General features: G+C 35.0%; 1 protein-coding gene across 1 annotated transcript; it reads right to left on the bottom strand.

Annotated features, from left to right (window-relative positions):
* Window positions 1-449: 449 nt before the first annotated feature.
* Window positions 450-24,067, bottom strand: LOC145694028 (alpha-tocopherol transfer protein-like). The gene is made up of 7 exons (XM_081770168.1): window positions 23,562-24,067; window positions 15,968-16,109; window positions 11,988-12,147; window positions 10,549-10,801; window positions 5,415-5,525; window positions 3,498-3,603; window positions 450-745 (listed from the first exon to the last, which is right to left on the bottom strand). Exons 2-7 carry the CDS (start codon window positions 16,104-16,106, stop codon window positions 594-596), a joined length of 921 nt encoding a protein of 306 aa, XP_081626294.1. The 5' UTR covers window positions 16,107-16,109; window positions 23,562-24,067; the 3' UTR covers window positions 450-593.
* Window positions 24,068-25,239: the final 1,172 nt, after the last annotated feature.

The raw sequence follows: 25,239 nt of genomic DNA, 5'->3' as shown, positions 1-25,239 counted from the left end.
TCTTAGGTGTTTGCCAGGAAGGGGAGTGATATGTATGGTTTATTAATACCGTTTTGGGGGAACTTCTGGATGAAAACTGTTCGGGTAAAACCTAGGGGAAGAATTTAGGAGACATTCATAAGTGCACGTACATACGTAATAACATTACGAGTTTATGAGGCTCACTAACGTGATCCTAATTAACAGTTGTAACCAGATACCAACGCAATATTGTGATCTCATTTAAATTCCGGTTATTTCCGATCCTACAACAGAGGTTTTTTTCTAATAGTCACATCAATACACTGGTGTAAAACCCTTCTAGAAAATGATAAATCATCTCAATGTAATTGGTTCAAAAAAAAAAAAAAAAGCTTAATTTTTAGTCTTCCAAACTAGCTCGATAAAATTCTGCAAGTTCAAACCTGATATGTACTGGTATGAAAATAATACAGCAATGGAATCCTGTACACATCACAAATTTATTTTTTTTTTTAAATAAGGAATACATTTAAACATGTACAAAATGAAACAACAAAATTAACAAATAAATAAGATGTTTCATTGTTTTAAATAATTGTGATTATTAGTTGTTCTTTAGTTTCTTTACAAAGTTAATCGATTGCTAGTTGCCGAAATGATCCTTCCATTCCAAAAAGATCACTAAAGTTCTTGGGTTTTCCAGGTCTCAAAGTTTCGTCAGCTTGCTTGTATTCTAAGCTCACAATCCAATCCCTCATATTGTGGACAAATTCTAGGAACCGCTCTAAAAAATAATAATAATAAAAAGTTGTTATATGAATATGGAATTTATTAAGAATAAATGGCCAGTTCACTTGTAAAAACAAATTTCTGTGTAATCAATGGTTGCAATAAAATAAATATTTTAAATATATACTTTGTATAGCTTTATTGTATCAGTAATACTTAACATCATAAGTCAGAAAAATATAGATATATACCAAGCCCATAATTTCCATAGTTATCATATTAAGATTTTACGTTTTAAGAATATCAGGTAATATTCTAATTTACTTTATAGTTAAAGTAACTGCGTAGATAAAGAGTTAGATCTACGATTTCAATGTTGCCAAATATATTCTCGCAAGCAAACTAAGAGTTAATTGAAATATCACCACACTCTCATCATACCAAGGGCGGTCAATATATTTTTGCCCTCATATAGAAATGTTTTAGCTATTTGTATGCAAATTATGTATGAAATGCAGCAACGTCTGGTGAGACTAATGTGTAATTTGTATGTTTTTAGGTTCAGAATTGTTGAAGATATGGAGTCTGGAAAGAATAAAAGTGTAGAAGTGGCAAAAGTGGAATATCGCGCGGTCATGAAGTTCCTCCATCTAAAGGGAATGAAAGCCAAGGAAATCTACGCAGAGATGAAAACTGTTTATGGTGAAAAGTAACCATCCTTAAGCACTACTAAAACATGGGAGAGACAGCTGAAATGTGGATGGATGAGTTTGGAAGATGAATCTAGAGAGAGAAGACCGTATTCAGCGATTGATGACGACATGATTCGGAAAGTGGAACTCCTACTGGTACACGACAGACGAATAACCATAAATACTATTGTTAATGAGTTGAAGATTTCCCATGGCTCAGTATCCACTAACTTGTATGATCACCTGCACCTATCCAAAGTGTCCGCACGGTGGGTTCCCAGGTTACTCACTCCTTTACAAACACAGCAACGCGCTGATTGTGCATCGGAAGTGTTGACTCTCTGTGCACCCAATGAGAAGAACTTTTTCGATCGTCTCGTGTCAATGGATGTATGTTAGGTATATCATTTTGACCCAGAGACTAAACTGATGAGTAAACAGTGGAAACATAGCAGCTCCCAATTTCCTAAAAAGACCCCTGTGCAGCACTCTGGTAAGAAGGTCAAGCTTTCAGTTTTCTGGGATTGCAAGGGCGTTACTCTTACAGATGTCCTAACTTATGGGAATAGTGTAACTGAAACATATTACAGAGGCCTGCTGGAAAAACTTCGCGATGTCCTAAAGGAAAAACGCCATGGTATCCTCACCAAAGGTGTTCGCCTGTTAGTTGACAATGTTCCCGCCCACAAAGCCTAGGAAATCATGAATCTTGTCCAACGCCTGGGGTACCAATTACTTTCCCATCCTTCATATTCATCTGACCTCGCGCCGTTAGATTTCTTCTTGTTTCGAAAACTCAAACAGTCTCTGAAAGGACGGCACTTTTCTTCAGATCCGGAGGTCATTGCTGCCATGGAGCACTGGTTTTCCAGCCAATGTGACAATTTTTACAAAGAGGGGTTGTGGAAGCTGAAACACCAGTTGCAGAAATGTGTTACTTTGCTTGGTGACTATGTAGAGAAAGACTAATCATATGCCTGCATTTGGTCCTTCTCCCTCAATTTCTTCACGGTGAAGACAGAAACTTATTGACCACTCCTTGTATATGGAAAAGTAGCCGAAAGTGCAAAATTATAATCAGTCGTTAAAAGAAAACCAAATGTACATTTTTAGATTTTAACAATAACGTAGGAAATTAATTAGGTTTATTTATTAAGCATGCAGATTAGTGCATATGTATTCTACAAATAGGCCTACATCGGATGTTTTATGTCCGTATGGAATACCGAGTCTATGAAGGATGGGGTATACTATTTGCTTTGGAGTTGGCTAGTGCCTAGACCATGATGTAAGGTCAACTTTCAAATTGTTCCCCACTACATTGTGTCGTCTTCAAGAACGACCTGAATTACAGGATCAAGCCAACTTTACCGTTTTTGCCGTACTTTTACTTCTATGAGAATGGACCATTGGTTTCCTTAAGTCACAGACTTAGTAATAGGGCATACTCTTTTTGTGTACACAGTTATTTCCTATAATCATGAATATAGACCGGTCATTTTCTCCCATCCCTTCAACACTAAAACTCGTATACAGTACTATACCACCTGTTTGTTTTCATTTTTTCTAAAACTAAGTATTTTTCCTAAGAATTCTGAAAATCGTCAAGATCTACACGATTTTAAAGGCCAGTTCTTACGCCGAGAGTTTGAGCATCGACTGCTTCGTTGAGGAATGGTGGTCGAAAAACTATCTATAGATTTTCTCAGGGTTCTAACGTTTCCTCCCACAATGTCATTCCATAAATTCTTTCATTACCATTCATTTTCAGGAATCTCCCGTTTTCTTATTAATAGTTCATTGGTATATTTGCTATGACCTGTGATTCTAATTATCGTACCGTCATGGTCTATGCTTTAACAGGATACCGCAGTAAAAATATGTAAAATTATTAATGGTTCCATATTCTGGAAAAAATAACTTCTGGTTTACATTTAGTATGTAGATAGCCCGACCTTCTCCCCGAAAAAGTCTGCCCCACCCTAGAACAATCCGCTGACTACACTCTTGCATATTTACCCATGTATCTTACCAAAAAGAAAACATTTTTTTAACTCTGCAAGCCAAAATTTTACAGTTTTAAGTGTAAAATAGTATTCAACTTTTATTACTTACTATAATGCTCTACAATAGATTCCTCTTCGCCACCTAATTCCAAAGGTAGATATTCTTTCGATACCATGGAATATAGCTTGGAAAAGTCATTGCCATGAACATACACCTAAAACAAACAATTCAAGTGTTACATTTGTTATACAAGTCCCATAGAATTTATAGAAAATGTTTAGAAAATACTCATTAGAGTGAATCTTTGTTTCACAGCACAAACTATTAGAAATAAGACTTTAGCTTTAGGTAACTATTGCTAATAAAGAATTTCATTCTTGAAAAATCCGGAAGTAGATACAATCATTTCTTGATTGAGCTATTTTTTTTCCATCGAATAATCATTTACGTTTACTCGTCCATATAGAGTATTTTGTTAGTAAAATGAAATAATACCTAGAGCATATCTTGAATTTCAAGAATGAACAGTTTTCAAAATTAAAGTTATTTAACTAACACAATGCAGTAATTTCACAAATTCTCACATTTAATAATTTACAGTTAGTTATAGCCTTCTGATGTTTTCATCAACTGCAACAACTGTACTTGCTATATTGTGCCTAGAATTTAATCTCATAAGTTTCGTTATACACAGGACGTTCAATAAGTTCCTGGATTAGCTTGAAATAAAATACTTAACGATGAAAAATATATTTATTACCACGTTAATTTTCTATATAACCACTTCCTACGCCACACACTCGCGGGACCGTCGTAGAGGCTCTGGAACAGCATAGGAACGTTGGCCATTTGAATTCTATTCAGCACTGCGGTCACCTTCAATGCTTCCCTTTGAGGTCAGGTTTAATCTTAGGGAGGAACATAAAGTCCACTGGGGGCAAATCAGGTGAATATGGGTATGTGTGCAAGGACTTTGACCCTTCTTTTGGCCAAAAACTAAGGCACAAACACTGATGTGGGTCGGCGCACTTTGATTCGACAAAGACAATAATGTCTATAAGCGTTCTGTATCATTCTGTAAGTTTCAGTCGCGATTTTACCTCATTTAACACAATTTGACTGCAGCACATTTCTTTATTCTCTCAACACTGACAACGAATAAAGAAACAGGGCGGACGTGTAAAGAAGCGTTCCAGTGAACGACTTTCTTAGAGCGTTCTAAAGCCTATACTATCGGTCCCGCGAGTATGTGGCGCAGGAATTGATGTAGGTAGAAAATTAATACGGTATTATTTTTTCTCTCGCACCGTTAAGTATTTAATTTTGAAGTAGTCCCAGAACTTGTCGAACGCATCGTGTGTCTCCTTATTACGTGATATATTACGTATGTTCAAATTATATTAGTAGTACTCAATATTTATTTGTTTCTTTATTAAAGAACGTGTCACACTTGCAACAAATGTCTACAGTAGTGGATTTGCAACATGGTTGAAACTTCAGTGAATTATTTACTTCCTGACTTTTAGCATTGAAGTACGATTTCGTCCACAAACTTTTGTCCGGGAGATATATATACAAATCATAGAACTGCGTAACAGGGTTGCTATGTAACTATTCTTTATCTAAGTGAAAGCTTTCTTAAAAGTAAAACTTCCACAATTGATGGCCCATATCTAATTCAGGAACCAATGCCTGCACATTATACTCGCATTTCAGGAACCAATGCATTTCATATGTGCATTAATCTCGTGGAAATCTACCACAATCATAAGATTTGTCAAGATGGGATGAATGCCGTCATTGGGTACCGTCTTGGAGTTTTTTTATTTTATTTTTACTTTTAAAAAATGAAATGAAGAACGAAAATAATGAACATACTTATTTTGTATATTCTCATTTTATTTATATTAAATTTGGAGTCTCTTGCTTCCAAGATTTACCGGTAACTACATAATTTATGCACTCCAGGTCATTGTGTTGTTCATTAAGTTCTGTAGAATACTTTTTTAGAACCAAAGTACTTACCCTATTCCTTATCTTCTCCTTGAGCATTGGCAACAAAATGGCGGCCATTTTTTCAGCAAAGGGAGGAGCATTGACTACATGAACTTGCTTTACTTGATTTGGGTAGGATTCCTGAAAAACAAAACAAAACAAAAAAAAAATCAACTACGCATGAAAAGCACTTAGAAGTATAAAAAGATTATTAAAGATTATTCGGATTATTACTAAAATCCGAATAATGTAACATTGAACAAGGTTATGCAAGATGCATCAATATTAACGAAAAAGTACTGTATTGGCTTAAATATATGAAAACAGTTTCCCTTATAACTGCCCTGTAGTAGCAATCTGCAGCAAAGCTTAGAACCTAGGATTTCTTGTCCTATTATACCTAATGCAAGATCTATACCTGTAGCAAGGCAACCGAGTTTCTGCCATTTTTTGCTAGGTTTTGCAGGTTTACCAATGATAAGATATTTTTAGAGTAGGAACAGTTTCGAACTCACACTAGAGCTCAAAACCTAGAGATTTTGGTCCCATTGGACTCAATCTAAGACCTAGAATATACCAGCAGTAAAGCAACTGGGCTCCTTACCTTGTTTGTTTGACCTTCAGCAGGACTTGGTAATCTTACCAATTGCTAGTATCTAGATTTTGGATGTTTTCTAATGCAAGATTGCTAGGTTTTACCAATCTTCACCTTCTTATTTTAACACAATTGGTATTTGTTTCTTTATCTTTTACTTCTAAACAGCCTCTCATGAGTGTTAGGAACCAGGAACTGACAACTACACCTCTGCATATTATTTGTTTGTATAGGGGTCTGAGAGTCAGCTTGAAGTACGGTATGTGACTAGGACCGTTATCGCGAGATTTATTAGTTAGTGCTCAAACAGGCTTTTCTTTGTTTCCATACTTATAATCGCAGTCTAGCTCTTTATACTTAAAACATTTGGAAGTTTATTTAATACCACGTTATACGTCAAGAGTATAACGATTGGTTGTTGAGAATGAACTATACACTCCAACAGGAAAACTGAAAAAGCCAAGTGTGCAATTGCTAGCTCAGTGAATCATTAGAATATGGACCAGGATTAGCAATGAATGTATTGTTAAGGAGTTTAAAAATGATGTGATTCTAACAATATGGATGACACTTAAGATGACATTTTATGGGATGATATAATCAATCTAAAGAAGAATCCAGTTCCATTTCATGAGATAAGAGAAGAAGGTGATTAGAATTGAAAGTGACAATCACCAGAAAAAGATGTATTAAAAATGGATTTAAATCTTAGAAAGAACTCTAAATTGGCAAGTTTTCCATTTTCCTCTATGTGTATAGTACAACGTTGTATAATAGTATTTTCAAAATATTTGTGACACTCTGGGCACATTTATATTTCTAAAGTAATCTCATAAACTTCGGGTCATACTATACTCGAACTAACACAGAGTACATGATCGCAAAAGTACTCGTTTGCACGGAGTTATATAAATCAAATAACTAATAACGTATACATTGTTATGTAAAATAACATTATTTTGCCCTGCAATTGGTCTACTGGCTAGCGCGCATATATTTGACGCAATAAGGTCAACGGTTCGATCCACGGTGGGAAAGCCTTGCAGTTTGAACGTGTTACAGTGGCTTGACTTCAACTTTAAAACTTTAGGTCTACGTCCCATAAACCCTCTATGCTCAAACGGAACGGTAAGCTCTAATGCAACCAACCAAACCAAATAACTGAGCATTTACATTTGGCTAGAATAATAGACTTATTGTTTGGATTTAAAAAGAAAAGAAAATAAGTTCTGCTAAAGACTGGAAAGAGAATCACGTCTGGAAGTTTAAATTTCGCCCAGTAGATGTGACTCGTTAGGTGTGTGCTGCTATCTAACGGCGCGAAGTGTAACTCCTAGCATTCTAAAATTATACACTTTTGTTTCAATAGTGGAAAATATGATATGGATAACCACCGTTAAATTCAACACTACCCGTGAAGATGGTAATGGTTGGCTCGGTTAACGAGCCGAAAAAAAAAGGGAAAAGAAGCTAAAATTCACTTTTGTACAAGAGTTGTCGCATGGAGAACGGACGTACTATCATCACAACCTTACAAGACCCACAAACGTGTGTGTGTGTGTGGGAGGGGGCACGGTGGCTCACTGGTAGAGCGCTTACCTTTGGTCCCTGGTTCGATCCCCGGCCAAGTAAGTTTGTGGTGGACAACATCGTGTCCGTGGGTTTCCGTTTCCTCCCACATTGGCATTCCACCAATTCTTCCATCATAATTCACTTGCTTTAATCATCGTCTCCCTTAGCCTAAAATACATAATAGTGAGACGTTAAACTTCAAGATTTTTTCACAAGCGTGACCCTAATAATACAGTAAAATGTATACAAAGCAGAGAAGCTATACAAGGTCATAACATACTTCCATGAATTTTGCTTATTTTTACATATTCCACTCTGACTGACAAAACAATAACAATATTAATAATAAAAATATACTCTTACAGTTAAAATGAGGTAAGAAAATTTTCCTAATAATTTGAATAAAGCTGAATAATTTTCCTTCTTTCTTTTCTTTTTTAAATAAAAATAAACTAAAGTTTAATATAAGTTAATTTCAATTGTTCCCACGATTCTACATAAACGTATACTAATGAAAATAATCTCTCTCCACTACGTACAATTACAATTAAGATAATTAATATAGGTAAAAACCTGTGATGTGATGAAAAGTTCTTTTTAATTTGTGATACATCTCTTGTCTTCTACTAATACGTAGTTTCCTATTTCCCACGATACTGACTAAACAAGGAAAGACATATGTGTAATGGGAGTTCTTTTCCCATGAACGTCAAGGCCTTTTTCCCGAAAGAATAAATACACTCTATAAAAGTTTCCTTAGTAAGCACATGTGTTTGTATAAACAGAGAAGTACCGTACCTACCTGCATTCCTTGTCGATTGTCAAACTTCAGTTTTCCTTTAAACTATTTTACATTTAATCGAATACTACAAATGTATTTACTTTCACTTTCTAACTCTAAGTTGATGTTTTAGTAGTAGTACATAGATGTAAAATTGCGTTAATATGCAAGATTTTTATATATTAGATTATTATTATTATTATTATTATTAATCTGTCGAGAAATTTGAAGCTTAAAATATACAAAACGGTAATCATGCCTGTTGTTCTGTATGACTGCGAAACATGGTCACTTACTCTGAGGGAAGAACATAGACTGAAAGTATTTGAGAACAAGATCCTGAGACGAATATTCGGACCCAAGAGGAACTGAAATGGGGAATGGCGGAAACTTCATAACGAGGAACTACATAATTTATATGGTTTACCCAACATTGTTAGGGTCGTGAAGTCTAGGAGGCTTAGGTGGGCGGGTCATGTAGCTAGAATGGAAGAAAGTAGAAACGCTTTCAAAGTCTTGACAGGAAAACCAATCGGAAAACGACCATTAGGTAGACCTAGGCGCAGATGGGAGGACAATATTAAGATGGATCTCGCAGAGATTGGAATTCAAAGTAGAAACTGGATGCACTTAGCTAAGGATAGAAGTCAGTGGAGAGCTTTTGTGAACGCGGCAATGAACCTCCGGGTTCCATAAGCCAGAGAGTTAGTTTTTTTTAGTTAGTTAATTATTATTATTATTATTTTCGATCCCACTTGGAATTTGCTTGTTTAATCTGGAACCGTAATCTCACTAGTATTACTCAAGTTCTGGAGTCAGTTCAGATTTCCTTCTTGGCTTGGTTAAAATATAAATTTAAATTATACGATCTGACTAATAGGGAGATTCTTGCTAAATTGGATTTACTTGTTCTTGAAGTTTGACGTAATTTAAAGCAAATTAAATTTATTCATGATATAATACATGCTAGACTGAACTTAATTGAATATTTGTATATTAAAGTTCCCCTGTATAAATCTAGGGTTTACCGTTCAATATTATGTAATAGTAAATTAGTTGGTTCTCCTTTATTTATTTGCGTTGACAACATAAATAAAAAGTCACTTAAAATTGATTTCTTTGATTCGAATTTTACAGTGCTTAGAAGACAGTTTTTGGATTGCTATATTTAATTAATATTCAAAAATGCAACCTTTGTTTGTATATTGTCTATTGAATCTTCATTTTCTTTTTTTTACCTATATGGTTTGTATTTGTCCATGTGTTTTTTTTTACTAATATTTTTCTAATTTGTTTATTTTTATGATCAACATATGTAAATTATTAATAATACATCCTGCTTAATTGAATATTTACTGAATTGAGGATATGTTTGTAATTTTATTTTATAGTTTAGTTTGTATTCAACTAGTGTTAAATTTTTTTTATTTACTTTTTTTCTGTATTTGGTTGTGATGACTTCATGTATTTTAATTTCTTTATTTTGCTTGTATTTTTCTTGTAACATTTTATTGTACATAATTGTATATATGACCATTATGGCTTTGGCTGTGGTCATTTATATTAATAAATAAATAATCATTTATTTATTTAATCATTTATAATAAATAAATAAATAAATAAATAAATTATTATTATTATTATTATTATTATTATTATTATTATTATTATTATTATTATTATTATTATTATTATTATTATTATTATTATTCCACCAATACCCACATAATTCTTATCATTAATTAACCATCTCCTTTAGACGAAAGGACACACTTTGTCAGACGTTTAAATAAAGTTTTCATTTCATTTAATGCAATCTTATGAATAGCTCGAGCAAGACAAAGTCGTTTCAGTTACAACAGTATAGATCACTGTACAGGGTGGCCCAAAAGTAGGTATACAGCTCGATAATGATCAATTCATTGCTTTTTATATAATATCTTATTGTTATCCATCAGATAGACTTAGTTTCTTTATTATTTGTTCTTAAAGCCTTTTTATTTATATCTTAAGCTCAGAACAGCCGTAGCAAATAAACCCATAAGCAAGAATGTTATATTTGATCAATGCAGGGATGTATAACTACTTTTGGGACAGCCTGTAGTTTAACAAGCACTGTAATTTCAAGAAGTAATCATCAAGAAAACAAAATAAGAGCTTTCTTACATGTTATACACCGGTAAGTTTATTACTATAACTATTTTTGACTTAATTACCTGTAAAAATGTAAGAACTTTCTTGATATCGGAGAAAGAGATTCTTGCAACGTGTTCTAATGTTACCCCTTTAGCGTCTAGGATTATAATATCTCCAGTTCTAAGTCCTTGCTTGTATACCATCAGATCAGCAGCTGTGACGAAGCATCTCGCAATTTTGTTAAAGTCTACTTTCTCTGGAGGCACATTCAATATGCCTATGCCGTACACTCTATACCCTTCGGGAGTCAGTCTTGGCATTACAACCATATATCTAGAAAACAAAGAAATTGTACTATTTATGTATTTAACTACAAATTACATTAGAAACTCATTAAGATAATATATATCTTTAGGCAGGGTTAAGTGATATTTGGATCTGAATATCGAAAATCGACATCGATCAAAATATCGAAACTCATCAAAATATCAAAATATGAAAAATGTCGAAATACGAGGGTAGTTTGATAAGTAAGTTAGTTTGCATGGGGCTAACGTCATATATATATATATATATATATATATATATATATATATATATATATATATATATATATATATATATATATATATATATATATATATATATATATACATATATATATATATATATATAGTTTCCTTTCTATGTATAAATAATCTCTGGTCTCAAGTCATTCTGACATTAATTCGTTCTCTGACACCTGCTTAAACAGAAATGTTTCGAATAACAGTAGAAAATGGAAATAATTGGAATGAGTGGTGTTATTCATTTTTTTCTGGAAGGGAAAAAAGCAAAGGAAATTCATGAGAGGCTTTTGCTTACATTGGATGACTCATGTCTTTCTTTTAGACTTTGATTGAAGCTATTTTTTAATATGCTTGCGGTGTGGGACAAGAGAAACAAATACTATTACAACAGATATGTGATTGACAAATCTTGGAAAAAGCTAAGTGTGGAACTGAAGGATGAAGTTGAGTAAATATTCATTACAATTTACTGTATTATTACTACAATATTTATTATTCTTATTATTATAGATTTACTTCTTGAGGCCCACTATTCATTATAGGGCAGTGGATTGTTTCGAAATGTATGCTACACAAATATCACTCACATTTTTGTACTGTGTATATGTATTAGAGAGTAAACATTGAAATGGTTATAAGTTACTTTCTTTTCTAATTTTTATGAGACATTATCAAGCAGGAAAAACTCCTCATCGGACGAGCTAATCATCTTTCATGTATGTAACTACCAGGATTTTACTTGTCCTGCCACACGCTATCTTTATCCTCAGTAGATGGCGCAAACCCGTGTAGATAGTCGGCTCCGATAATCGGATCGGAAGCAGGTTCTGTTCGTGCCCTAATGTGGGATCCGAATTATATGAGCTCGCACTGGGTATAGAACTTGGATCTCCTCTGCCTATTAACGCATACATTAAAATATATAAAATACATACGTATATTGTACCTACCCTTGTTTGAACTGCTCCTGGAAATATGGCAACAACGGATCTCTGTCTTTACACAATTCTGGCAACGCAGCCCTAAACGAGAACAAATTATCTAGTTTCTTCTTAACCTTTTCGTGACGATATTTGCATCCTCGTAGGAAAGCACCAATATATTCATCCTCTGTAAAAATAAATAAAAAGAAACGCTAATTTTATCCTTAAAATAATAAAAAATAATAGATGTTTATATACAACTACACTTGTATATTAAAACAATACAAATTACACGCTTACCACATATAAATTGAATAGTCGAAAATTATTTTTATAGAACCTAAAATTGTTTAGTATTAGTAAGTTCTTCATGATTAAAAAGGATTTTTCTTTTGTTCTTTAAGAGTCTTCATCCCGACGAAATTAAAATACCGCTAATTTTATAGTAATTATGTGATATCTTCAAATAGATAAAAGATAATCGAAATGTGGAACAAGAGCGCCCTAGACAATATTATTTTACAAAAGAAACCGTTATCACGACTCACTTATCTGCTTTCGATTTCGAGCCATTTTGAAAATCAGCATTTATTTTCGCGTTTCTAAACAGCTGAAAACGGAAAACCACTAGGTGACTTGTGATAACGGTACCACACGCAAAATAATATTGTCTAGGGCGCTCTTGTTCCATATTTCAATTATCTTTTATCTATTTGAAGATATCACATAATTACTGTAAAATTAGCGGTATTTTAATTTCGCCGGGATGAAGACTCTTAAGATTGATCTCCATTTCTTTAGAATTCGTGGGTTAAAGTTAACGATGTAAGGTCCCAGAATTAATATATATTTTTTCTTTGATAGTTTCGTGTACTTGCTCACTCACTGCAATTATTATTAAGTTGTCTGAAAAAAAAAAGTATTGAGTCTTTGGAAGTGAAAATTGAGAATAAATTTATTAAGAAGAAAATAACATTATGAAACCACAGGCACCATTTTGTTCAATGACTCCTGTTATTTTTCCGGCAACACCATACGAGGTGTGAGCAAAATGTACGGTGGATCACTTTATTAGAAACAAAGTAACAAGCTTACATGAAATTTGATTTAATCTTCTTCAAAGTACTGTCCTTGAGTAGCAATGCACTTATCCCAACGTTGAATCTATGACTGGAAGCATTTGTGGAAGGCTTTTTTTTTTTTTTTTGCACGGTTTTAATTTTTGGGAACAGCTAGAAGTTGCATGGTACTAAATCTGGTGTGTAAGGTGGATATGGACAGACAGAGGAACAATATTTCCGGCCAAAAGTTAATGGATCAAAAGCAAGGTGTGGCACTGCGCGTTTTTGTGGTGAAGAAGGAATTCATTTGGAAATTTAATCGGCGATTGTTGTTCGTTTTCAACCGACTCCTTGCCGCTTTTGAAACGTTTGTACTACTTGTAAACAGTCTTTAATGCCACCGCCTCATCCCATATACTCATTTTGACATTTTGTGAGCTTCTTTGAGACTTTTTGCAGCTTAGAACAAAACTTAATGTTGACGCGCGACAGATACTCTTAACACATCCTCACTCTTCAGCCTCTGGAAGCTACCTAACATGCCACAACTTGTTCAAATTCGACACTGACTGTACCACAAGTTTAGTTACTGGGCTTACTAGTTGAATACAACATCGATAGATGGCACTGTGCAACTACGTTCACCGTACTTTTTGATCATACCTTGTAATCCTGCCGCTGTGGAACTTCTGTTGCTTCTGATGAAAATAAATAAAGTGACGCGTGGTGTTCACATACATCTTTTGAAACTAACTTAACACCATTTAAGAAGTCTTGCAGAGACCGAATCATACAGCCTGACGATCCTAGGTCAGAGATGTACGTTGATTGCATTTAAACCTCCCAGCCATGTTCTCTCAATTTCTGACGTTTGATTGAAGATGTGCGCAGTTTGATGCCAGAGTAGTGCACGGCACCTTTTCTGTTGGCCACTTTCAGCCGTTTCTTTTGGACTAATTGTCAACTCTACAGATCCGAGTGCATCGCTCAGCCCAGCAGCAGCAGCTTGTGATACACGAGCGAATCCAATTCCACCAAATTCACACATAACTTTCCTGGGAGTTAATGTGAGCATTGGCATAGACTGTGGAACTTCTCCTCGCTTCGACCACGCTTTTTGTTTCGCACACTGTTGTCATAGGTTATCTACTTTCTGTCATTGGTGATTAACCACTTCAGAAATGGTTCGAGTTCATTAAGTTTTAATATACATTTGTACATAGAAATTAGATTGAGTAAATGTTTTTGAGTCAGATCATGGGCACACAGATGTCAAGCTTCTATTCGTATCCAGCTTTATCCATTTCTTCAAATATACTGTTTGGTGATGAAAATTTAGGTCATTGGCGATATCACTTCTGTTTACATGCCGATATTGCACATTTTTTGTTAGAATTTCATCAACTTTTTCTGTGATTGGTCGTCCACTGCGATAAGCATCTTGGACATTGAAATATTCCAGAACGAAAGCGACTGAACCATCTTTGTCTGTTGCTTTGTTAACATATATTATTCACAAACATCACAAACTTCTTCACCGACCTGCGCAGCATTTGCGCTTTTAAAGAAATAAAATTACAAAATATAGCGCAGTTTTGCGGAAAGTACACTCATCTTTGCGCGGCAATATTTTACATATGATTATAAGATTTCTTACACTTTTTGGACATCTACTAGCTTGAACTTGTCAGATGTCAAATGACGTTAGACCTTACCCGCTGCGACTTTGAAATGTGGGGTACTAACGCCATCTCGTGCGTTAAAAGACGTTTTAAACAACCTAATTGAAAATGTGGTGAATAAGTGCTCTTCAGTATTGTGAGAACAAGGCACGATATGATTGATAGAGAAAGAAAAAACTGAGATGATGATGATTATCCTCAGCTGCCAATGGTAAATAAACGACTATAGTATATTCGTTATAACATTATTTAAAAAAACTAACAAATAATGTTCAATAGAGTGGTTATAAAGACTTTCTGGAGCAAATCTCCTGCAGATATACAAGTTCTTTATTTAATATTATTTAACACTGTTTCGGTATTCGTATTAGCTATTTAAGGTTATTTTTAAATTACTAATAAAGGATATCCCATAAAGAGTGCAACTTTTGAAATACCCACCATTTCTGTTTTACAAAGTTGGCAGCACTAAACGTTACATGATTTTCATCTGTTGTCTTTGTGGTTAGTAGTCACGGAACGCCGAATAGCGCATGATCGTCATCTGTTTTCTGTACGGGTAGAAATGGAGCGCTTCATCGTTGTCATATTGACAGATAGAGTTGCCCGTAGTGAAGCGCTCTATTCCATACAGAAAACAGATGACGATCATGCGCTATTCGGCACTCCGTGACTATTCCACCACAAAGATAACAGATGAAAATCGTGTAACGTTCAGTGCTGCCAACTTACTAGAACAGAAATGGTGGGCATTTCAAAAGTTGCATTCTTTGTGGGGCACAACATTAAATAAGTTCTATTCAAATTAGATATTTGATGAGTAATAAATTCTTTCAGTCCCTCTAATTAATGGATCTAATACAGTCTTGGGCTAGATTTTCGTGGCCCATCCTTTATTCCCCACTTCTAATATGACACTACAAGCCAATCAAATTCTAGAACATTGCACCACAACCAGGGGTGAAAGTGGATCTGAAAAGGTAGTGGGACGGTAGGTAGCGGAATGACATCACGCCGTTCCCCTGCCTATCTTTGCCCAATATATTTTTTTAAGAACTGGGGAGACACCGTACATATCTTTTGGAGGTTGGGGAATGGTGTCCTCCCGCGTTCTACCGCACTTTAACCCTGACCACAACACTTGCGTTTGTTTACATTAGGTAGTAATCTTACAGGAGATAAAATATATACTTTTTTTAAGGGTGTATCTGAAATTCTAAGCCACCTGTTACTACATTGAATCTCTTATCATAAAATGTCTTACCTATATCCTTGGGAAGATGAGGTTGCTGTCTCAGCCATTCTTGTATACTTTCAATGTCTTTCTCGAGTTGAATTGGATCCTCTCCCAATTCCCGCCTTACCAATTCTTCCTCTGCTCGGGTCAAGGGACATAGGGTCATCGTCTGTGAATAACAAAAGATTGAAAATACTGATTAATATGAAATTATGTTACATGACAATTTGCAAAAATGTTCATACTCATCGCCTCTATAAAAAATATAAGTTAATATATATTAATGACACAGTTAGTTCAAAGTGTTTTATTTCATTTATTTATTTTTGTAGTCGATTACACAAATCTTTTGAAAAAAAAAAAAGCTATTCTACACACTGATATTTCACATTGGGCCCTATACTTGTTGCAAGAAGTAATGCTTCTGATTTTTCGCCCTCAACTTCTAATGAATTCCTAACTTTCGAAAAGCAACTTCACAAAAGTAACTAACAACGTTTCCTTATACCTATACTGTTCTCTCATATATATCGTTTCGAGGTTTATCACTAGATTGTAGAATACCTTATTGGTTCATTCGATCGTGGTTAATTCGCTGATTTTTTTTTTTTTTCTGTTTAACAAGTAATTGAATCGCGGAGTATCTTGCGAATGCGTATAGTCGTAAATTATGACTTGCTATAATATCTATATTTACCACGTTCAACAGCGGCAAATAAATCTACACTCATTGAGATATGAAATCTGTCTGATATTAGAGGTCTAAACATATGAAATGCTTGTTATTGGTACAGAATATATTTAATCTTACTAGCCTTCTAAATTGAAGCTTATATTCATAAGTGTAAGCCTTCTTATTTATCTATATTCTTATTAGCATTTTTATCCATAAAATATAATATTTTTAACAAAATCATCAGAAATTACATTAAAGTGTATTTATTAACCTTATAAAATCTGTAGGACCAAAGTAAATTTTACAGCAGCTCTATTGTAATAAAAGGTCCATTCGAATAAAAAATCGGAAGAATTATATAAAAAATACAAAACTTTGCCAAAGTTTCTGCTTCTTTATTATTTTTAGTGATGTTCTAGAACTATTATCAGATGGACCTGGCACACCTGCCTCACGAACGGGGATGCAGGGAATTAGTGAAACAAGATGGCGGCACCCATGCAAGTTTTGCACCAACGTGGAGTAGTAGAGTGTCAGGGGTGTAGCCAGCAGGTTTATGTAGGAGGGGCCCGTCGTTTTTGAGGGGGGGCCAGCTACAAAGCCAAAAGAAATTATGTTGCAGCTAGTGTTTTTGAGGCATGAAAAACCGGCAAATTTTGGTTTCTAGCTTATTATTATTATTATTATTATTATTATTATTATTATTATTATTTGCTTTTTGTGCATAAATTATATTCCAGGTAGTTTTTATTATGTTTAACCAATAATTACTGTCCCGGACCAAATACCTTAGCGGACCCGGAATATACCTTTGTGCATAACTAGTTTAGTTTAAGCCCTTGTACACAGAACCTATCTACATAAGGCTGATTTTCTTTGAAATTTCACTTATTTTCTTTAAAATTTCCAGACAAAAATAATTATTTATTATTCGTGACTAAAAAAAAAAAAAACATAATTATTTTATTAACATCTATATCTTATTTCCTGTTCTAGGGGCCGTCCACATATTACGTAACGCTATTTTTGACTAATTTTTACCCCCCCCCTCCTGCTTGCCACACTTCGTAACGCAAGGCAGAACCTCTCCCCTTTGTTATGTAACACATTTGATCTTTGTTTTTTCATTATTTTGATTATTTTAGGGGTTATTACAATAAAAAAAAAACTATTTTTAATGGTAGAACTTTTTATTACAAAATGCTTATATTATTGTGAATATATTTATAGCGTTTTTCGCCAACAAATCAAAATATTAGAAAATGGTAGACTCGTAATAATCTTTTATCCCCATAAGGTTGTTTAATTAACCAATCCTAATTCTTCAAAACTTCCCAAGGAGATCACACCCATCATTTTAGGTTACTGGTGATTGGCAAAAAGAAGTACTGCGGAAGATGCAATTAAAACAGGATTTAAAGAAATGACATCGACCTCTTCTTCCGAGATATAGGGTGCTTCGTGAATTTGAAGTTCGCCAGTGTTAACGATGCAGAGTTCTGTTCCTCGTTGACTACAGATTCGAAGTGGCTGCACACGTGAAGGAGCAGGGACATCTCGTTTGTAAACAAGCTTTCAAGCATCTTCTTTGGACTTCGGATTTCAGTTTACCACTACAAATTCTTTTTTTCCTAAATAGTGCGAGAATGCGAATAAACTCGATTTCTTCAGAAATATTCAATCCAAAAATAATAATAAAAAAGTAGTACGACATTAATATCCGTCGAATCAGGTTTTTAATATCGTATAATCAGGTCTGCAAATCGTGCATCGTTCCGTCGCGGAAAATATTATTTCAAGAAAATAAAAGTTTCTTCTGTTTCACATGCGAAACTTCTTCGAAGAAAAGAGTGGGTAATGATTCGAATCAGAAGTTTTAAATAATGTTCTTAGAAATAGCGATATAAGTGGGAACGCAAAGGAATATTAAAGCGGTGGTTACGATCACTAACAACTAACTCCAGTAAAGCGTGTGACGTAAATGTAATGCTGCGATAGCCGCAAAACCGAGTTTTATTGTTGTGATACACACAGGGTTCTTCACCAGTCATGCTGGTGTCTAGTGCGTCTTCGAATAACTTCTGTATGATTCAATTTATATAGGCTATAGTTCGAAACTTTCCGAAATAATGTAATTATTTATTTATCTGTCTATATATCTATATTTACAGGGTGAACGGTAACTACGTGAACGAACTTGGACGGGTGATAGTACATCTTAAAAAAGCAAAAAAGTCCTAGTGAACTTGGGGGAAATTCCGTCCCATTTACCAATGACAGAGTGTTGAAAGCATGGGAACATGAACTTCAGAGGCCAACAGATTAAAACAGTACATCGTGGAGAGTGCGGTTAAAAACGTCACTTAGAAAGTGATACCTACTCTATTGAAAAAAAACATATTTGAAAACGCAGCTACGTGTGCACACGGGATTAACAACGGGTGACACTTCTTTCCTTTACAGAATGTCCGGGAATCCCTCCGTTCCTTTGGGGAATTCCGTGCGCACGCAAAGCTGCGTTTCCAAACAACAGCAAAAAAACAAGAAATTGTTGAACGTTTGTTTTCAAAGTGTCAAATATAAATCACAGTAAACTGTGTAATCTGCTGTAAAAAAAGAAATTAAACCATACTGTTTTCCGATTGGTATAAGGAGAAAATGCCATACTATTTTTCAATTGGTATAGTAAAATAGTATTTTTCCATACAGTTTTACCGTAAATTATTAATTATATGTAAACTTTGTTATTTTCAAGTGACTGAAACGAGGTAATCTTACAATGATGTTTTAAAAGCTTGTCATTTGGTGGGGCCAGGAAGTCATTTGGGGGGGCCGGGCCCCGATAGGCCCCCCCATGGCTACACCCCTGTAGAGTGTAATTACATTTCTGTTGACTGAAGGGTTGAAACCAATCGAAATTAATCGTCGGAAGGCAGTACAATATTGTGAATGTTGTTTAAGTTGAACACACGTGTAAGAGTGGGTAGATAAGTTCAAACGGGATGTAACAAGTGTTGAAGATCCGCCACCCCCAGGACGCTCTATCTGTGCATTCATTGAGAACATCATTGCGAGAGTTGATGAGTTGATTCGAAAACAAAAATAGGCGTATTACACTTCTGTTTGACTCAAACAACTTTCACAATATTGCACTATCATCCGACGGTGTATTTCGATTGTTTCAACCCTTCAGCTAACAGAAATCTAGTCACACTAAGCTGCTCCATGTTGGTGCAAACCTGCAAGGGTGCCGCCATCTTGTTTCACTGATTCCCAGCATTCCGTTTGCGAGGCAGGCGTGCCAGGCCCATCTGATAATAGTTCTAGGACACCACAAAAAAAATAAAGAAGCACAAACGTCGTCGAAGTTTTGTATGTTTTATACAACTTGTCCGGTTATTTATTGAATGGACCTTGTATACTTTCATAATTTTCTCGAAAACAAAAGTCAGTCCAACATGGATTGGGAACATAAAATCAGATTCCTTCACAGCACAAATAGTTTGTTGGCATTTCCAACAAAGACATTGCGACTCACCTTGACAGTGACATTGCTATCACTTCCATGACAGCAACTATTGCGGTTTTCAGGTTTCATACATAATACACCACTCTTTAAATTGTACTTATTTGTCCTCATTATGTATACTTATGTTTGTGATTCCTTCAAAAGTTGTATCCTTAAGTCTGTGTGGATTGATTTATTTCTTCTTCCATCTCGTTTACTGAGTTTATATATTCGTGTAAGACCTTTCTTGGTTTATCAATATTAATATTTGTACTGCTCATCATGTCTCAAGCACTGATATTCTTTGCTGATAAGTCCACAAACTTCGCAACGCCGGAGGTAGTTTATATAAACGTATCCATACTACAATAGATATTTTCCTGTAGCGTAACAATTCGAAATCCATTTTACAAAGAAATATTTATTGTTTATATATATATTTACAAGTCTACAAAGAATTATTTCGATAATCTTACTTTCGGATTGTCGCAGGTCATCGGGATGTCGACACTAAAATGCATAACATACTATGTTTTATACGGCTTATAAATATTCACATGCATTGCTATATTTGGCCTTGATTCATAATCACAATTATCCGTACATAAACTATCTTCTGTAGCTTATTTTATTATCCACATTCATGTGTGTTGATAAAGCTGCATTCTTAATTTTATGTATAAACAATACATACTTTCTCTGCTATTCTATAAACACCTATAAAAAGTTGTATTTTTCTCGTGGATATAAATCCATGTTTCAATATTTACAGTTATGTTTAGATTTCATTTTTTACATGTTGCATATCGTAGTGCAGTGAGCGTCCGAATATACGACTTGAAAAGTGTGCCTATCGGAAGGTTGAACGACACCAATCCCGCCTTGGGCTATCGGGTTTTTAGTAAAGATTGCCTACCGTGGGATGAAAACTCGGAACGTACGAATTTCGAAATTAGAACGAGAACTGATTTTATTTATGACGATGGATTCTTTCCCTTCCTATGTTGTATACAATCATTTTCTATAATAATAATAATAATAATAATAATAATAATAATAATAATAATAATAATAATAATAATAATAATAATAATAATAATAATAATAATAATAATAATAATAAGTAATTTTAGTCAAATTATAAATACAAGCGTTTTCGGATAAACACATCCCACTAAATATCAAATAAGAAACAAACACATACTTATGAGTTTACAATGTAGAAGAGACGCGGTGAAACGATTATCTCTGGAACACGGGTACACGCTTTCATGCCCTTCTGCTCGTATTGTTTGCATTTATAATAATTTCAGATTTGAATTTGACTGGATTGGACTTTAAAATCGTTTTTCAGTACCTCAGTTATACTGTATAAGATAAAATTTATTGTTTAAAGTGGAAACTGAACCACCCTTTAGGCTTTTATCCGAGTCAAGTACCCACACCAGAAATTGAACCTGGGGAATGCACATAGAAATAACTCACCATAGTCACTTAAAAAAAAAAAGTGGAGTCCAATCCACCCTCCTTCCACTTCTTTTCCTAAAAAAATCAGCTTATGAAAAATTCTAGGTATCCACTCTATCAGGGCACAAAGATGTAAAACTTGGAGGATAGTTTAAATATTTCCTTGAACTCGAACCCATGACGGAAGCTCCTCGTTGCTATAAGGTTAACGTAGTACGCACTTTCGGCGCTAGAAACCCGGGTTCAATTGCCGGCGAGAGCGTGTGTGGTCCTGATTCCACGTTAAAGTGTATGCCCACGTTTCATACAGCATCGCTACTGCAAAGGATGCTAAACTCTAATAGCAGCTATCAATCGAACCCACGATGGATTGCACCTTATGATCTGCAGTGGAACTCTTTACGCCACTCGACTATGATCTATTGGCTTCTCCACGAGGAGTTAAACAATTAAACTATTTAAGTATTAAGTGTAAAATATTCTCTGTTTGATGGATGTTCTACCACTGACCTATCTTTATTATGATATTATTAGCCCTATTATTATTATTATTATTATTATTATTATTATTATTATTATTATTATTATTATTATTATTATTATTATTATTATTATTATACTGTATGTAACCTAATCGTTAGCGTGTGTGTCTTTTGATGTACGTGGTTCTGCATTCGACTTCAAAAGAACGTAAAGAACTTTTGCTATTGACCAAGGGACTATTTTAATTAAACACTGTAATACGGAAATGAAACGGAAATCAAGTCTTTCAGTTTAACGTCTCACGTTTATGCCCTTTAGCCTAAAGGAGACGGACGAATAAGGCAAATGAATAATAATGGAAGAATTGGTGAAATGACAATGTGGAAGAAAACGGGAGTACTCCGAAAAAATTCATGGACACGATGTTGCTCAGTACAAACTTAGGTATCGAACCCATAGGCGGCGCCAGTATTTTGGTAATGTGGGTGCAGGCTAGGATGGGATAACACATCCTAACATTGTTGCCAGAACGCTCTGCACTATTGAGCCTTAAGATCTAAAAAATAATTCCTAACTTTTACTCCAAAAAAGAACAGAAAAAAAAAACACGGTATGATGGCAAGTAACTTATGAGAGACTCAAGAAGTCACTCAAATATATCCAAAAATAGGAAACAATAAATATACAAAATAGAAAGGATTATTGTAGGAAATCTGAAAATCGAACTTAATATGGGTGCAGCTGCACCCACTGCACCCACTGTGGCACCGTCTGCGATCGAACCCACCACTGAGCCACAGTGCCTTTCACCATAATGCAGAAATAGGACTACTCACGAGATGAGACAGGACTTTTTCGAGACAGGACAGTCTCCTCATACGCAACGTTATACGAGAAGCGAGAGTAATGGCTGGGCAAATGTTGCGTTGCGCCGACCACACATCATATACTTATTGAAATGGAGTGAAGTTTCTTGTTTTACCTCCAACGTGGTAGTCTTAAGGAAACGAATGGTTAATGCAAGTAAATGATTATGAAAGAATTAGCCTGAATTAGAGTGTGAGAGGAAAGGGGAGAATTTCGAGAAAACCCACGTACACGATGTTGTCCTCCACAAACTAACGTGGCCTGCTATCGACCAAAGAATCTGTAGCACTATAGTGACAACAAGGCAGGTAGGCAATAATTTATTTCGGTGGGTACAAATTCAATATGAGGAAAATTCCAATAAATTATATTAAAATTTATAAAATCAATACTAAAATTAGACTAAATTTACAGAAGAGTCGACATTTGGGAGGGGATGGTCGAACTCCCCGGACCCATCCCCTGTGTACATTCCTGGTGACAGACAACTTTAGCACTGACAGCTACCATGGGTTCACCTACTTGTTAAAGGTAAACTATCTTTTTCCTCATGCCCTCAGGCCTTCGTGAAAGCTGAAAAGACGAAATTCTATATTATTGATGCCTAAAGTGCTACTTACCTTAAAAGTAATTCCGACCTTCCAAATGGTAAAATCGCTTACTACCAGGCACTGGTAACACAATTCACAAAATAAGCTTGTTTAGTAAATATATCGTTATCAACACTTTATGGACCAGTGATCCTTGGAAAACTGCGGAGTACGAATGTTCCAGCCATCACTTATAGCTAAATAAAAGTCTGTTGTAATCTGTTGTAATGGTAACAGGTGTCTTTCCTCCCTCTCTTTCAGGTTTTTCTGTTTAGACATAAGCGCATCGAACCGCCACAAAAGGTGAAGGACAACCATTAGCCTCCTGTTATGAGAAAATATCTTATTCTCTCTTCCCTTCCTCTCGGGCGGAGGGGGTAAGTCCACGTAAAAGCCGGGAATTTTGTTGCGTTTTGCACAAACGTAAGTACACTTTGGAAAAAGTAATGAGTGATAACGTTAGATGTAGTTACATGTTTTCGTACTCTCCCACACACAAACGCACACTATTGTATTTTCCGTAGCGAGCACCTTTATCTTCCAGTCTCTGTGTGAATTAGGTAGGATTTCTAATTCCACATCTCAAGAACTGAATGAGTAGACAAAGTTGCCATCTTCAAAAGAGAAATTTCTCAGGATTTTTTTTTTTGTTATATAAAAGTTATACGTAATTTTAATGCATAATACCTATTGTTCATTCTTTTAAAAGTTCCATTGAAATTTTATCTTCTCGTTCACTTAGGTTATTCAGTGGTGTTAAGTTTATTCTTTCTGAATTAACTAAATTATATTGTGAAACTCACTGTGTCGTTGCTTGAGAATCTGGTAGGTTCATCGCCACAGAAACATTATATATACAGTACATAATACAAGAGCCCATTAAACATGTTGCAGTTATCCATATTATGTTCCTTAAAGTTAATGGACATCTAATAAATGTGGAAGTTAATGATACATGAAAAAGGGACATTAGACGTTCATTTTTGTACTAATGGTGTCCACGAGACAAAACAAGAAGAAAAATCAATTTTTCTCGTCAAAGAGTTTATTCTGTAGCGGCCATCCTTCCGTTAAAGAGGTATAGAAGGAGTTAAGATAAGGTATTAAAATTGATCGTCGCTGTGGTACTTTCTGAAGGAGAAACTACATGAGGAACGTTAAACCACACTGGGTTCCACACAAGGGCGCCGATCCTGGGGGGCCGGGAAGACCCGGGCCCCCCAAAGCTCATGTGGGTCCCCCTATTGTATTTATGAATATACAATATTTGGGATAATTTGAATGCATTTTTTCTTAAAATCCTCATATATCAGCATTTGAATGGGCCCTCCCAAATTTACAGATAAATCAGCGCCCTTGGTTCAACATCGCCTCACGGAAGTGCAGCAATAATGAGAAGTCTTAAAACATCCACAATATTAATCAAACATGAGACTGTTAGATTCAGGGCTAGCCTTAAGCAATTTGCCGCCCCGTAGAATGGCATCATTTACCGCCTCCTTTCTCCATAAAGAACAAATCCAAGATTGTAAATATGCTACTCCATCATAAACAACGAAGGTGAGGAAAAGGGCAATTCGCACTCAGGAAGGCATAAACACTGCATATGCAATCTCGTTGTGTCTGCTTTTTTTCTTTTCCTAAATAATCATATATTGTATTAGTGAAAGATAAAGCAAACATACCTGCAGAGGAAAGATAGTAATCC

This window comes from Thermobia domestica, chromosome 9 (assembly GCF_964235325.1).
Source record: "Thermobia domestica chromosome 9, izTheDome1.hap1.1, whole genome shotgun sequence".
In the NCBI taxonomy this organism is placed as follows: domain Eukaryota; kingdom Metazoa; phylum Arthropoda; class Insecta; order Zygentoma; family Lepismatidae; genus Thermobia; species Thermobia domestica.
Note: the sequence above shows the minus strand (reverse complement) of the source record. Positions and strands in the feature narration are given on the sequence as shown.

Excerpts from the sequence above, each read along its gene's own strand:
- LOC145694028 (XM_081770168.1), bottom strand. The coding sequence starts at position 16,106 with ATGACCCTATGTCCCTTGACCCGAGCAGAGGAAGAATTGGTAAGGCGG. Across the intron at positions 12,148-15,967 it reads TCATCTTCCCAAGGATATAG|AGGATGAATATATTGGTGCT; the intron begins GTAAGACATTTT and ends TTATTTTTACAG. Across the intron at positions 5,526-10,548 it reads AAGTTCTTACATTTTTACAG|GAATCCTACCCAAATCAAGT; the intron begins GTAATTAAGTCA and ends TTTGTTTTTCAG.